This window comes from Petaurus breviceps, unplaced genomic scaffold, assembly GCF_028583685.1.
Source record: "Petaurus breviceps papuanus isolate PSGF00001 unplaced genomic scaffold, PetGlider_PUasm1.0 90681, whole genome shotgun sequence".
Taxonomy (NCBI): Eukaryota; Metazoa; Chordata; class Mammalia; order Diprotodontia; family Petauridae; genus Petaurus; species Petaurus breviceps.
Genome location: NW_027187307.1, coordinates 4,260,453 through 4,276,252, shown reverse-complemented (window position 1 = coordinate 4,276,252; position 15,800 = coordinate 4,260,453). Strand labels below are relative to the sequence as shown.

Below are 15,800 nucleotides of genomic sequence, written 5' to 3'. Positions count from 1 at the left end.
CCGTTTATATACAATAATGCCCCAGAGTCCGATTTGGGGCATTCCAGTCCTCAGTTAATAAACACTACTTACCACAACAAATTCAACTAAATTGATTAATACGGTAGTTAGAGAATTGTAGAGAGGGCAAAAGGGGCCTTTAAGATAACCTAGTCCACTCCCCTTGTTTTCAAATGAGGAAACAGGCTCTAGGTGGGCAAGGGCTTTGCCTACGGTCACCGAGCTAGCTTAGGAACAAGGCTGGCAACAGACGCCAGGTGTCGAAGGCCTGCTATGAGAAGCCTGAGTCATCTAAAAACAAAATAACATTTACCAAACATTGGTGACCAACTTTTAATTAGACATTTTTTACTTTCTGAGACACAGGCTAAGCATCTACAACACGGCCCCAATGTTATTTCATTGGTACAGTAGAGAGATTTTTACAAAGTCTTTCAAATCCAGCAACTCAAATCAAAGCAGCTTAATTGTGGAAAACTCAAATGCCTTAAAACAAATGGAAACAGTTCATTTTTACATTGTTGTAGAAAAGAATTTCTAACGAGTGCATGTTCATTTCTTGAGCTCTTGTAGAGCCTGGCGCTCACGAATAAGGAGTGAAAAGTGTTCTTTACATAGAAACATTATGATCCAGTGTGCAAAAAAGAAGAAATGTTATTTCTATATACACATACAAGAAAAACCTAAAATGCACAAGTCAGGCCACAAAAACAATCTGTCCTCAAATTGAGAAATTTATAAAAACATTTACACATAGTTGTTGACCTACTGGAAACCTGGATCACTTTTTCCAAGTCACCCAAAGAATTCAAAGGTACCACCTTTAAAAAAAAAAAAGGAATTCTGTGCAAAAGATTAAAAAAAACTCTAAACCAAAACCATTTTTCTCTCATTGAATGGCCAAAAGAGCCTCTGAAGAACTGAGCTGTTAAATCCAGGGCCTGGAACCAAAAAAAGGCACACACAGGAGATTCATAGATGAATATATTTCATGCAGAAACCTTTGCATGTTGACAACTATATAGCAAAACCACAAGCATGTTTAAACCGCCAGGCTGCCCCTGGGCGGTTCTCTTCTTTCATGTGCGTGCCCTTTCTACCCTACCTGGCCCAATTAAGAGCTCTCTGACCCTGCCTCCCCACAGATGCTAGATCCAAACAGCTTACAAACAATGTTAGCCTGCAACACTACCCCAAAGTTTGTTCACTCACAATGCCTAGAGAAATGTACTCAGCTTGGTTTATTTGAAATTGCTTTCTCACAAGTCAAGCTACATATTTCTTTTTGTTAATAAACACTTTGATTGCTCCAGTGAAATCAGCGGACAGAAGGACTTCAGTATGGTCTGTCTTCAGGGCACCTGAAAAGCATTAAAGAAAAAGTTAGTGAATTCTAAAGAAATGGAAAAGTGAAAGCCTTAACAGCCACCTCATTCACAGCCTTCTTCCCTCCCCATCTTGTCTGGTACATGCCACACCTCATTACACCTCTTGGGGGGGGGGGAGAGCACATGGGAGTCTTTTCTCTGGGAGCCCTTCACTTTACCACAAACCTTTCTTTACCATTTTTGTCAACCCAGACCCCTGTCCCACAGTCTAGGGAAGTCTATGGATCCCTTCCCTCCTCAGAATGTTTTTAAAGTGCATATAACACAAAGGAAACCAAAGGTCAGTGAAATATAGTTAGCTAAACAATGAAGGTCCAAGGTCACAGATCCTCTGAAATTTCCCTATGACCCCCCTCTTAGGGGCCTGTGGGCTCTGAGCTAAGACTGCCCTAGTCTGCTCAGGGTTTACCTTTGCCGGGCTTTATCTTAGCCGGTTTTCAAAGACCTGTTGAGACAAGCTGTATCTTGCTACAGTAACCATGAGCCCTAAACCAAGATTTGGAAGAGTATGACAAGAGTTATACCTTTGCAGAGCCTTGTTTAAAAAGCCACTAGCTCTTTTTGCAATTGGAGGCTGTTCACACAGGCAGATATATGTAATCCCGAGCTCTTTCTGTCTCTTCCCCCTGAGTCGGGGCTGACTCCAGGGTTTACTTCAGCTAACTGCACTTCAGGGTTTTTTCACAAGATGGCAGGAAGCTGGAGGCTTTCTTAGCCCTACAAGTTGGGGTCTCATGACCAAACTGAGCTCAAGCTTCTGGCTTCCACTCGTCTACACTGAGATGGGGGGGCGGGGTGTGTGTGTGTGTGTGTGGAATGTGGTGTACCCTGGTTCTACACGTGCTCACAAGTCAGTTTCCTTCCGGTAATCTTGTTGGATCACAGACTCAAGAATGCTTACAATTCACAGGGGAACGTCTCCCCTTCATCAAGAAGCTGTGTGGGACCCAAGCGAGCCAGTTTCAGTCAGCTCTGTCACACCCATGTCCTAAGCATGCTCTTTCCCTTTCTTTCAGCCTTGGATCTCTGGAATGGAGGGCAAAGGCCTTTGGGATATGTGAAAAGGGAAGGATCTGATGAAGTGCAGCCACTTAAGCTTCACTTTTCCTCCCAAAACATGGGTTGCCAGGAGTAGAAAAGAAGGAAATCAGATCTAACCTTCTGTGCCACACCCTGGGGTCGGTCAATCACCCATAGGCAGCCACCGGGTAACAAAAAGAAATCCCAGCAATCTATGAAAAGTTCGACCTCTTTGAAAGAGACCAGAACATCCGTGATATTCTGGGAAGCACTGAGTGGCGAATCAGGCCTCAGTCTGAATCCTGGCTCTGCCACGTCCTGCCTCCCCTGCACCTCATTGTCTTCTTTTGGTAAATGAGGCAGTTTGGCTTGATCAGAGGCTGATAGCTTGGGGTCCAAGAAAAGAATTCAGGGTAGTGCGCGAATGTGGATGGGAAAAGCAACTCTCTCTTCATTTTCATGAACCTCTAATTCAAATGTAGCGTTTCCTTGCATTAAGAATGTAGGAAATAAGCAGGATTGTGAGGAAGAGGAAGAGCAGAGGCTTCTTCACTAGCCTGACTAGCAGCAAGGGGAAGGACTTCTGGGGCTGAGATGACTGAACGATCTGGTGAATATATAATGTTAAGAAAAGCCAGCCAGCTTAGGTAATGACATATAAGGGCTCCTTCCTGATTCATGCCAAAGAAAACCACAGCCTAAAAAGACAGTGACATGAGATGCAGGAGAGTGGCTGAGATGAAATCAGGGAAGAAACCAAGTTGACGGGGTTTATCTAAACATGAATCTCATAAAACCTCATGAACTAATTCTATGAATTTGAAGCGAATGGTCATTCTGACTCATGGTGACTTCTGCTGGAGAGCAATTACTGATAATGGAGATAATATTGCAAGGGAAATGTTTAAAATTCTTAGAAAAACACCAAGTCTCTAAGTGACTAATCAGGATAGAGTTCAACAGGTATTAAGCACCTATGCGTAAACCAGTGTGCTAAGAATATAAAGATTTAAAAAATGAAACTGTCCCTGCCCTTGAGAAGTTCAGATTCTATCAGGGAGAGGGGGAGATGCAGCAAGCAAATAAATACCAGGCTACTTGAGGGAGAGAACACTAATAACTAGGTGTGGGCAGCTAAAATGAGACCTGAAGGAAGAGAAGAATCCTAAGAGTAGAGATAGGAAGAGAGTACATTCCAGGAAAGGGGCACAGCTTGTGCAAAGCCACAGAGGTGGGAGAGAGAATGCTGACTAGTATGGCCAGCTTGTCTAGGTGGGTAAGGAGTCTGGAGGGCTGGGGCCAGACAGTGGCTTGATTTATATATCAGGTGGAGGAATTTGTACTTAATTCCTGGCAGTACTTAATTCATACTTAATACTTAATTCATGGCAGTAGAGAGCCATGCAAGGAAAGGCCTGATGAGACGTGGGCCTTAGGAAACTTTGGGCAGCTCTGGGGCAGATGGTTTAAGGGAATGACTAGATGGAAGGAGGGAAATGATTACAATAAGCAAACATTGATTTATTTTGCTCGATTATGCTGCTTTGTTAACAAAGGAGAGCTGGGCTTCTGCTGGGAAAGAGGGACAATTGGTGGATAGTGATGGTGACAAAAAAGGAAAAGATGGTCAATGAAACATTGAAAACACACACAGAAGAGACAAAAGAGAGAGAGAAGCCCTGAAGGTCTGCTTCTGACACATACATCCAATGCACACTTCAGAGAAGCACCTCCCACTGGCTCTCCCCCACACAATGACCATGGACCTCTTTTTGTGCCCTCTGAGAATCTTGAAAAATCCCTGTTTGATGATGTTTGTCCAGGTCACAGTAAAAAGTCCACCTGTCAAATGGTCCAGCTGAGCAGGGCTTGAGGGCCTAAGCCAGGGGAGAGGCTTGAGCAGATGTCACTGAGGCAGGGCTGATACGATTGGGTGACTGCTGGGGTAGGAGGTGAAGGAGAAGGAAGAGTCGAGAAAGAGATGGTGGGCATGGAACAAGGAAAGAGCAAGCTGGGAGAAGGGGCTCATGTGTTCTGTTCTGTTTTAGGGGGTTTTGGATGTACTGACGGAAAGGCCTGACTATGCTAGTCAGTAGCTGGCCAGTAATGTGAGGCAGGAGGTCAGAAGTGACATTTGATTTTCTATGATTTCCCTGGGAAGAGGAACTCCTGATGAGGAAAGTCCCTTTGCCAATGTGGATGAGCACTTCCTACGCAATTTCTTGGTTTAGAGAGCTTCCTGGGGGCACTGAGACATTCAGGGACTTTTCCAAGGTCAAATAGCTAGTAGATTCCAGAGGCAGAATTTGAGCACAAGTCTTCCTGAGTCTAAGGTGAGCCCTCTACCCACAATGCCACACTGCCTCTAATAAGAGGTTAGAGATGGACATGCAGACTTGGGAATAATGTGATAAATGAGTCCATGTTAGTGGAAGAGATCACAGGAAAAGAGAAAGATGCAAGTGTAGAGAGAAGGAAAGAAAGCCTAGGACAAAGGTGTGCCCTGGGCGCAAGGAGATGGGTGATGATCCACCAGAGGAGAGACACAGAGATGAGAGAGAGACTGAAAGGGATGGGCTCAAGGGCCTAAGTAGAGAAGAAAGGCCATCTATCGCTCAGAGGCCAAGAATGGCCTTCATTTCCCCATCAAGCAGGGAGTGAGACAGATAGCACAAGGAGCCTGGAAGAGACAGCTTTCACACAGTCCTAGAGAATGATCCTCAGTTGAGGGGAAAGTACAGTGATTATGGGAGAGCCCTGAGGTCTCAGTTGAGATTAGATAGATGAGGAGTGGGGGCCTAGTCAACAGTGGTGCAACTTCCTCCAGAAACACCTGAGTAGGAAAAGATAAATGAGAGGGTAGGGCCAATCTAGGCTAGGCTTTGGTTAAGGCATGAATGTGATACGAGACAGTCAAGCTTAAAGCTGCACCAAGACTTTGGGGACATCCTGTCTATAGATGAACTAGTAAAATACAGGCTCCAAGTTACGGAGGTAAGGCAGCCAGATGAGAGCAGGGCTGCTGCAGCAGGAGAATGAGAAAGCACTAGGCTGGCATTTGTCTCATTTGATGCCCACAAAGATGATAAGCAGTAAGTGTGATGATTATCCCCATTTTATAGACGAGGTAACTGAGACTGAGAGAGGTTAAATGATTTGCCCAGAGTCACACATCCAATAAGTATCTGGAGCTCTGTCCTCCTGGGACAGGATGGATGGAACAGAGATTCCAGTGATGAAGAGTACTTTGAGGAGGAGAAAGAAGGGGGAAAGATGGCAGAACAAGAAGTCCCAGTCAAGCAGGAGATCGAGAAGGTGGCAATGAGGGTCCGCTCTAAGGGTGGCTGGGCTGGCGTCTGGGACTTAAGGAGGTCATTGGAGGGGCCAACCAAGTACCTCCCGAGGCCCTTAAGCATCTGGGCAGGTGGAGAAGTCTAAAAGAGAGGCAGGCCTGAAGGTGGGGGAGGGAGCTGGAAGCTGGCTGCCCTCAAACACTCACTTGGCTATCGGTGCCGGCCATGCATGTCAGGGCTGAACAAATCTTCCTTGTCATAGAGCAGCCAGAAACACCAAGGTGGTGTACACATACCCAATTGAAGAAAATGGGACTTTCCAAGTTTTCCTCTGATTCCAAAGGCTGCCCTCATTTCCACTTGGGTGCCACTCGAGAGACTTGACTGGATTCCTTTCTTCCAATTTCTACCATCTTTTGCATCATTAGCCCTGGCACACCCAGCAAGGTCAGGAGCAGACAGGGGTGCCCGATAAATACTGCTGACTGACACCTCTCCATTCCGTGGCATCCCAGGGAGGCCGTGTCCTTCAGATGCGGCCACAGCCTTGGGAACCCCTGATATCAGGCTGCTAGCGAGTTGCTAACTCTTCATCTGAATGTGGCAGAGAACAGAACCCACCTCCAGCTGAACTGGGATTCTCTCCTCATGCCCTCTCCCGCCTCTCTCAGGGGCTCACCCTGTCCTAATCTAGCTCCTTTTCCTCCAGCCCCTCCCCTGCTGCCATCTCCTCCCTCCTTGGCTGGATGTTCCTGTGCCCTTTACTCACCATCCAACAGCCCAACTCCTAGAAAAGGCTACATGTGCTCCCTGTCTCCATGCATGCAACTCTCAAGCTCACACTGGATCCCAAGTGGGATCTCCCAACTGCCAAATGGAGCAGTGCCCCCTGACTCCTCTGATGCTGCTGACCACTCTCTTCCCAGACTTGGGCCTGTCTTTTGTTTGGGGTGGGGGGAACAGGATGGGACGGGACACGACACTGCTTTCCTGCTTCTCTTATCCATCTGATTGTTCCCTCAGTTTCCTTTCCTGAGCACGCCTTTGTGCTCCAAGAACCACCCTCCATACAAGGCCTTCTCTCTATACTCTCTCCCACCAGCAGCCTGTGGGACAGACATGTCTAGTGGGATGTTCCATGGGCGACTCTACCTCAACATGTCCAAGTGAAAATTATCTTCCCCCTCAAACTCATCTTTCTTTCTAACTTGCCCATTTGTGTCAAGGGTATCACAATGCGTTCATTCAGCCATGTTTGCTAACGCCGAGTTGTCCATGACTCGTCACCCACACACTGCCCCATATCCCATCGGATGCCAAGTAACACTTCTCAGAAGTGGTCCTTTCTTTTCCCTTAGTCACCACTCTTGGGCTCTAGCCTGGACTCAGCAATGGCCTAATTCATGGCCTCCCTACCCACAGTCTCATCCCCTTTCCAACGATCCTGCTCAGAGCTGCCAGATGGATCTTCCTAAAGTACAGGCTGAGCATGTTACTACCCTGCTCAAGAGGCTCCAGTGGTTCCCTATGGTCTGCAGGATACAATACAGACTCCTCTGTTTGACCCTCAAAGTCATTTCCAATACAGCTATCTCCCTAGACTGATTTCACCTTCTCCCTTACATTCTAGGATCTAGCTTTGAGCTAAACTGGCATCTCCAGCTTCTGGGCCTTTGCCAAGGTTAGCCCCCATCCCTCAGACGTTCCCTTCACAGCTGGGCTCAAGCATGGGTCTCCTAAGCAGAGGCCTTTCCTGATCCCCAGTTTTCAGTGTCTTCCCCACTGCCTCTCAAGATTGCATGGGCGGCTAGGTGGTACAGTGAATAGAGCACTGGCCCTGGAGTCAGGAGGACCTGAGTTCAAATCAGGCCTCAGACACTTAACACTTACTAGCCATGTGACCTTGGGCAAGTCACTTAACCCCAACTGCTCCTCCCCCCCCCCCCAAAAAGATTGTGTAATCACTCTGTATTGTATTATTCTTATACTATCTGTATTACTGTTGTTTTCACTGATTTGTGTACCTGCGCTTTCCCCTAAGTAGAACATAATGTCCTTGAAGGTAGGGCCTACTTTCTTTTTGTCTTGGGACCCCCCAGCACCTGGCACAGGGCCTGGCACTGACTAAGTGTTCAAATGCTTCTAGAACAGAATTAAAAGTGGATTTCTGAGAAGTGGAAACCAGAGAGGATGGAGACATGATAGGGAAGTATTCAGGGCTTCACAACTTCGGGCATCGAACAAGCAGGGGACATAGTCTTCAGACACAGCCAGGGCCTATCAAGTGTCCCCTAAGGTATGTGAGCCTAGGAAATACCAAAGAGATCAGGCCAAATTCAGCGGAAGCACCTACCAGAAGGGATGGGATCTGAGACTTGAGGATCGTTATCTTTATCACTAGCTTCAGTCTTCTCAGATGGCAGTTCCAACGACAACATCAAACTTGGGTTTGGAGCAAAGATCGCTGATGTGACAACTGCATTGTGTGCTAGAGGAAAAAAGACATTTCAGGAGACTGATATGGCATCGGAAACAAAGTCCGATGTCAAAACACCAAATGTTACAGTGTAAATCAGCACATTTCTGCTAAAATGTTCTTCAAAGTAAGCATCAGAACCAATTGTAAAAACCAGGCTATAAAAATTCTCAAAATGAACTCCTGAAAATTTTCTGATATTCCAATGCTGCCAAATTGGAATGAACCCAATCAAACTTTTGTCTTTCCACTTGAATATTTCTAAGCGATGCTGATGCCATGAAGTCTAAGTAAATAGACTTACCATGTGAAATAACATGTTAACTCAAAACTGAGAACTACTATTAGTTCTCTTAGAGAACACAGAAGCAGGATTTTACCTTTGATCCCTTCCCAGAAGTCATTGCGATCTCTTCTGACTGATGTAAACTTGCTCAAGTCATGGTAAGTACTCCAAATATAAACATATTTATCTTCTGAGCCACTAACAATGTATGTAAAATCATGGCTAAATTAAGAACAGCAAGAGCACAGTTAGTATGTAGCAATAGGAAGTAATAGAGACTGAACCCGAAGTGTGACTCTGGGGACATCCAGGATGATTCTGAAGTTTTCCTTTACTCTCAGAGAAACCACCTCTACTATAACCAGGCCCAGAAGTGTGATTTCATCCAAGTAGGGAACTCCTGGTGTGGAAGCTCCCTACTCTGGCTGGGGATTGGCTACTTCTTTCATTTATAGTCTTCACAAGTCATTGGGGATGCTGGAGGATTAAGTGATTTATCTGTTGTCACTGAGCAAGTCTGTGTATATAGAACCATAGTATAGAGGACCTGAACTCAAATCTTATTGACTGAGACTGGCCCTCCATCTACAACTTTGGTTCTTTAGCTTTATGCTTTATAGTTTAATTTAAAGGTAGTAATGTAGATCCAGGAGACAGCTCACAGGCCACTGAGTCTTAACCCACCTCCCTCATTTTGCAGATGGCAAAAGTGAGGCATATAGAGGATAAGTGACTTGCCCAGGACGACACAGCTAGCCTAAGACCAAACTGAGCCTGGCCCTCCTGACTGCCAGGCCAGGGCATTAGCCACTGTACTGCACTGCCCCTCCCTGAAGAGGGAAGTCCTGTGCACACAATGTGCTTGGGATTATGTTGTTAATGAGGTCACTTTCAGACTTTGTTTTTCAGATTAAGTGACACCATTTAGGCAGTGCTCCAAAGCTTGTAAAAGATTTAATAAACATTACCCTGTGAAGCAGGAGGCCTGTAGGTCTGTTATCTCTGTTTTAGAGGTGAGGAAACTGAGGCTGAGAGGTTATGCCTTTGCACATAATAAGTCATACATCTGAAATGTTTAAGGATTGAGAGGAAGGGTATGTTCCATCCTCCAAGGGCAGTCTCTGCATCTCTGATCTCTCAGGCCGAAGCAGAAGCAGAGGCTTCTGGTGCTGACAGCTTCAGTTACTTGCCTGAGGCTGCCCAGAGAAATTGGGCAGAATTAAACGGTGTGCAATTGGGGGGGCCCTGCTTTTCACCAAGAGGCCTTGGGCCCACCATTTGTGTACACAAATGGAAAATGCAGAGCCTGAGCTTGCAGGATGGAACATAATCTGGGGCAAGGCAAACGTTCTCTGGACCTCAGTTTGCTCTCTCTGCAAAGTGGGGATAGTTCACTGCCTACCTACCATTGGATTTGGGAAGGATAAAATGAGATCAATGAAAGTGTTTGGAAACATCAAAAATACCTTATTTCTAAGAGAGGGGGGATGCTCAGAGCCCTTCTGGGCATTTCCCATCACCAGTTTACCTGAAACTTGCTTTGATCTGGCTGCTGCTGTTGACATAACCTTTGTATTTCATAGACAATGACAAATCTCTAAGGTCATACAGTCTAATTCTGGAGTCATTTGAGGTCACCAAGATCTAAAAACACATCAAAGGAAAAGTTAGATGAAGAAATTTAACTTTTTTTGGGGGAAGAGGCAGAATGACAGCCAAAGAACACACGCATCCCATTCTTTGACAGAAGGGAAGAGACTCAGAAAGCCCTGGACTTTCCAGTGGACAGCCAAGACTGGGCAGACATGTGTGGTACCTTATTTTCTCCAGGCAAAGGTTCAATGCCAGTAATTTTTCTTCCAACCCTGTTGCGTCCTCTGGTAGATCGTACGTGTATTTGGGTATGGTATTTCAAATGCTGAAAGGAGATTTTGAGTGTCTCTGTTAATTGTGACAACCTTTTAAAGTACAAGCCAGCATTTTCTAACTCCCCCCAATGAAACGGTCATTTCCTTATGCCACCACCCCAGAGAAGCACTGACCTCAGTATCGTAGAAGATACAGCGTCCATCGTAGGTGCCAATGACGGCATATTTGCCATTCTGACAGAAATTGGCAGCCGTGATCAGCTTGGTTTGGCCATCCACCTCATTCCACAATGCCACTTTTTTGTCAGGAATGTTCCACAGTCGGAGTTTTCCATCCAAGGACCCACTTAGAAAATACCGGTCGTCCTAAAGAAGAGAAATGACCTCTCACTTCAGCAAGTGCCCAACCCATGCAGATGTTCGAACTGGGTGTGAAACAGTATGGGAGAATGGAAAGAGTTTGAATCCTGCTTTCTCATACTTTAACCATCTAACTACGGGCCAAATCATCTAGCTTCTCTACACCTCAGTTTACCCCAGAGGACTCCTTATGAAATAGACAAGGCAGATGACATCTAATAAAAACAATAAAAATAACCAAATGAGGAAGGTTGGATTCAATGATCTTTTAGGTCCCTTCTAGTCTGAATCTATGATAATCTTTGGTAGAAGCAAAATTAAGGCTTCAAGAACAAGACTAACAAAATGGAAGCCATAGCTCTTGCTGTACATACGCTCTGTTGAAGACTTACCTGTTCATGGAACTAATTTCCCAGAGGGAAGGTCATTTTTATCAAGTGTCAGATAGGAGATTCAAAGCTGGAAGGGACCCGACAGACCACAGTCAACTCTGCCAATTTACAGGCAAGGAAAGTGAGGCCCAGAGACTAGAGTGACATCACTCAAGGTGTAAGGATGGTTTGAACCCAGGTCTTTGGATTCCAATTCCAATGTTAACTTTAGGCTAGAGGCCAAGGTCTATTCTACCCAGGGAAGAGTTTATGGTCAAGTTTGCCTACATTGGTCTTTAAATTCTCTATCCTGAAAAACAGATTACTGGGAATTCTCTTAGCTACCTCTGACAACTCTTGGAGACACCTGATTCACTTTAACTGACACTAATAACTTAAGAAAACGTCAACTAGAACCCAACCCAGTCCCACTTAACCCAAATTTTTGGAACAAAAAGCTGTCTGAAGTTCTAAAAATTGGATAAATACAAAATAATGAGCTGTTTGTGATAAGATCCATCAGCCAGTCACTAGTAGGATCCAAACTCTTCCTGCTCCTGCTGATGGGCACCCATGGCCCTCACATAACCCCCTTCCATCTGAGAACCTTTAAAGGTTCGACTGTCAAATCTAAACAAGTATGAATAAAAGTGACTGAACTTCTGTAAAAATCATTTTAAGAAACACAGTCCATTATTCAACAGCTCTTACCAAGCCTTCCAAAGTTCAAAGAACAGAACTAGGGCTGAAAGGGAGCACTAATGTCAGCTAGTTGAACTCCAACACATGAGGTAACTGAGGCCCAAAGGGGGTAAGGGATTTATCTGAAGTAATATCTGGCACAGCCAGAATTCGAACACAAGTCCTCTGACTCCAAATCCAATTGTTTTTGTTTTTATTTTTTCCTACTTAAACCACTCTATTGTTCTTTGGAACAACTGATGCCTTTGTAGCCTTGACAGAGCGGAAATTTAAGATGAAAAACAAACCAAAAAACTAAACCCCAAATCTAATTTCCCCTCAAAAAATGAGATGGAAAGAGAGAGAGAGAGAGAAGAGATGGGAAAAAAGCATGTAGAAAGTACACAGAAGTTAAAAGCTGCATCAAAATGACAATGAAGCTGAAGAACAGAGTTCTCATTCTCAAGATCTTTAAGCTTCGGGTGGGGAGGGGCAGTGCAGGCTTGGGAACCACTTCCAATTGCTGGCTTTCTTTCAACTGTATCATGGGGTGAGTATGAAAAGGCAAAGCTTGGGAAACCTAAGTATGCCTCTAAGCAGCTCATGGCTGCATCTTAAAAAGGCCCCAACAGTGCGCTGCAGTTCTAAGAAAATACATCTTTTAGAAGCAGGACCTCCCCGCTGCTCTGGCTCCCACCTTCCCCAATCAATGTAAAAAGGGGACTCTGAACAAACTTTGGAGCTGCAGAACCCACAAAATGACACAGAGAAGCTAACCTCCTGCTGAGGAAAGCCCAGCAGGCCAGCAGGAATCGGCCAGCGTAGTGCTCTGGGAGCCGATCCCAGACCCAGGCCAAGGCTTTAGCCCCAGGGCTGGCCTGACCAGCCGCTAGCTGGAGGGACTGCAGATCAGCAGCAGCTATGGCCGTTTCCAGATTTATCAACACAGAGATGCGAAGGACAAAGTGAGAGGTCAGTGCAGCCTGGACTTTGGGACCCAGTAAGTGGCTTTTACCCCCAGGGCGAGAAGCCACTGAGACGCCAGCACAGCCAGGCAGCGCCATGTGGCAGCTTCAGCTCCTGGCCTGCAGAGTGTAGGGGGACCAAGCATCAGTCTGAGGGGTAATTGCTCTTGCTTTAACCTGCTTGGATGTGGATTGTGGTCTAGGGTTGAGGTCCTGGGGGGTGTGTCCAGCTTGCCAGAGCTTGTGGAGACCTCAGAGAGGGCACCCATCTAATACCTCCGGCAGCTGAGAAAACCTCATCGTTTGGGACAAAATCTCCCCTGTCTGGTGGCAGAGTCCTACTGTGGCAAAAAGCCTAGTGGTCAGGTGACTGAGGGGCAACATGACCAGGCAAAGGAAACAGAGCAGACAGAAGATTCCAACATTACACTCCTATTTTGGGGACAAAAAGGAGCAAAGCATGGAACAGGAGGAAGACAGTGAAGCCAGAACTCCTGCACCAAAAGCTTCAAAGGAAAATACGAGCTGGTCACAGGCCATAGAGGACCTTAAAAAGCAGATAAGAGAAGTGAAGAAAAAATTGGGAAGAGAAATGAGAACAATGCAAGAAAATTACGAAATGAGAATCAACAGCCTGACTGAGGAAAATAATACCTTAAAAAATAGACTAGCTCAAATGGCAAAAGAGGCTCAAAAAGGCAGTGAGGAGAAGAATGCCTTAAAAAGTTGAATTTGCCAGATGGAAAAAGAATCTCAAAAGCTCAATGAGGAGAATCATTGCTTCAGATTTAGATTGGAGCAAATGGAAGCTAACGACTTTATGAGAAATCAAGATGCTGTTAAATAGATCCAAACAAATGAAAGAGTAGAAGGCAATGTGAAATATCTCATGGGAAAAACCACTGACCTGGAAAATAGATCCAGGAGAGAGAATTTAAAAATTATTGGACTACCTGAAAGCCATGATCAAAGTAAGAACCTAGAAATCATCCTCCAGGAAGTTCTCAAAGAACACTGCCCTGATGTTTTAGAACCAGAGGACAAAACAGAGGTTGAAAGAATCCACTGATCACCTCCTGAAAAAGATCCCAAAAAGAAAACTCCTAGGAATATTATAGCCAGGTACCGGAATTCCCAGATTAAGGAGAGAATATTACAAGCAGCCAGAAAGAAACAATTTCAATATTGTGGAAACACAATCAGGATAACCCAGGATTTGGCAGCTTCTACACTGAGGGACTGAAGGGATTGGAATATGATATTCCGGAGGTCCAAGGAGCTGGGATTAAAACCAAGTCACCTACCGAGCAAAACTGAGTATCATGTTTCAGGGGAAAATATGGTCTTCAGTGGAACAGAGGACATTCAAGCATTCTTGCTGAGAAAACCAGAGTTGAATAGAAAATTTGACATTCACATACAAGAAGCAAAAGAAGCATGAGAAGGTAAACAGGGAAAAGTAATCAGAAGGAACTAATCAAAGTTGAACTATTAACATTCCTACATGGAAAAACAATAATTGTAACTTATGAAACTTTTCTCAGTAGTTGAAGGCAATAGAAATATATATATATATATATGTCTATATAGGAGGGTGTATGGGCATATGAACACATATGTGAATGTGTGTATATATGTTTACAGATATACATAGATAGAGGGCACAGGACCAATTTAACAGGAAGGGACGATACTTAAAAGGTGAAATTAAGAGGTGAGAGAGGAATATAATGAGAGGAGATGGGGAGAGACAGAATGGGGTAAACTATCTCATATAGAAGAGGCAAGGGAAAATGGTTACAATGGAGGGGAAGAATAGGAAGGCAAAAGGGAATGGGTCAATCTTATTCCCATTGAATTTGGCTTGAGGAGGGAGTGAAATACACACTAAATAGGGTATCTCACCCTCCAGGAGAGTAGGGGGGGAAGGGGATGAAAGGGGGGATGACAGAAGGGAGGGCAGGCTGGGGGGGAGAGAAGTTGGAAGCACCCACTTTTGAAAAGGGAAGGGATCAAAGTAGAGAATAGAACAAGTGGGAGGTGGGATAGGAGGGAGGGAAATATAGTCTTTTAAAATATATCTACTATATTATTGTTTTGCATTAGCCACACATGTTCAACCTATACTGAACTGCTTATCTTCCCAGTAAGGGTGGGTGACAAGGGAGGAATGGAATGAATCTGGAATTCGAAGTTTTAAAAATCAAATATTCAAATATATATATATATGTGTATACTATTAAAAAAATACATCTTTTTCCTCTGAGCAATGGGTTTCAACTCTCCCTCTTTTCCCTCATAGATAATCTGGGGTTTCTATCCTTGAAATGAAAAAGACAAAGATTGTTAAAAAGACCTGCATTTCTAGTAGGAATTAATACATGTTCAATCAATTCTGGTCTTCACTCCACTTCATCTTCCTCACTTATTTCTGTCTCTATTTGTCTGCCCCAACTCTGCCTTCCTTAGCTTTCTACTCTCATTTTCCTGTAGTCTCCTTATGGCTCTGTCTCCCCACTCCCCCCACATTTTTATTTTATTAAATATCTCCCAATTACACGTAATTTTTTTTCTAGTGTTTTTTTTTTGAGGGGGGAAGTCAGGGAATTGAGGCTAAGTGACTTGCCCAAGGTCACACAGCTAGTTAAGTGTCAAGTGCCTGAGGCTAGATTTTAACTCAGGTCCTCCTGACTTCAGTGTTGGTACTCTATTCACTGCTCTACCTAGCTGCCCCCTAACTTTCTTTTAAAAAATTTTTGAATTCAGGGGCAGCCAGGTGACTCAGAGAGTAAGAGCGCCGGCTCTAGTGTTGGGATGACCTGGGGATCAAATCTGGGCTCAGATACTCAGCACCACACCCAGAAATAACTGGTCTTGTAACCTTGAGCAAGTTACTTAACCCCGACTGCTTAATAAAAAAAAATTTTTGAATTCTAAATCCTCTCCCTCCTGCTTACCTTTCCCCCACCCATTGAGGAGGCAAGAAAAATGATGTCAATTATACAGATGAAATCATGCAAAACTTTTTTCTATATTAGCAGCTATGTTGCAAACACAGACACACACAAATAAAGTAAAAAAGTATCCTTCGT

At 44.7% G+C, this 15,800-nt stretch overlaps 1 protein-coding gene across 1 annotated transcript in view; it reads right to left on the bottom strand.

Annotated features, from left to right (window-relative positions):
• Positions 1-319: 319 nt before the first annotated feature.
• Positions 320-15,800, bottom strand: part of WDR44 (WD repeat domain 44) — a 92,848-nt gene continuing 77,367 nt past the window's right edge. Inside the window, exons 14-19 of the mRNA XM_069065224.1 lie at positions 10,506-10,697; positions 10,280-10,381; positions 9,992-10,107; positions 8,558-8,685; positions 8,055-8,189; positions 320-1,361 (exon numbers count right to left, since the gene is read on the bottom strand). Of these exons, the coding sequence (XP_068921325.1) occupies positions 1,267-1,361; positions 8,055-8,189; positions 8,558-8,685; positions 9,992-10,107; positions 10,280-10,381; positions 10,506-10,697 (768 nt within the window). The 3' untranslated portion in view covers positions 320-1,266. The remainder of the gene's footprint in view (positions 1,362-8,054; positions 8,190-8,557; positions 8,686-9,991; positions 10,108-10,279; positions 10,382-10,505; positions 10,698-15,800) is intronic.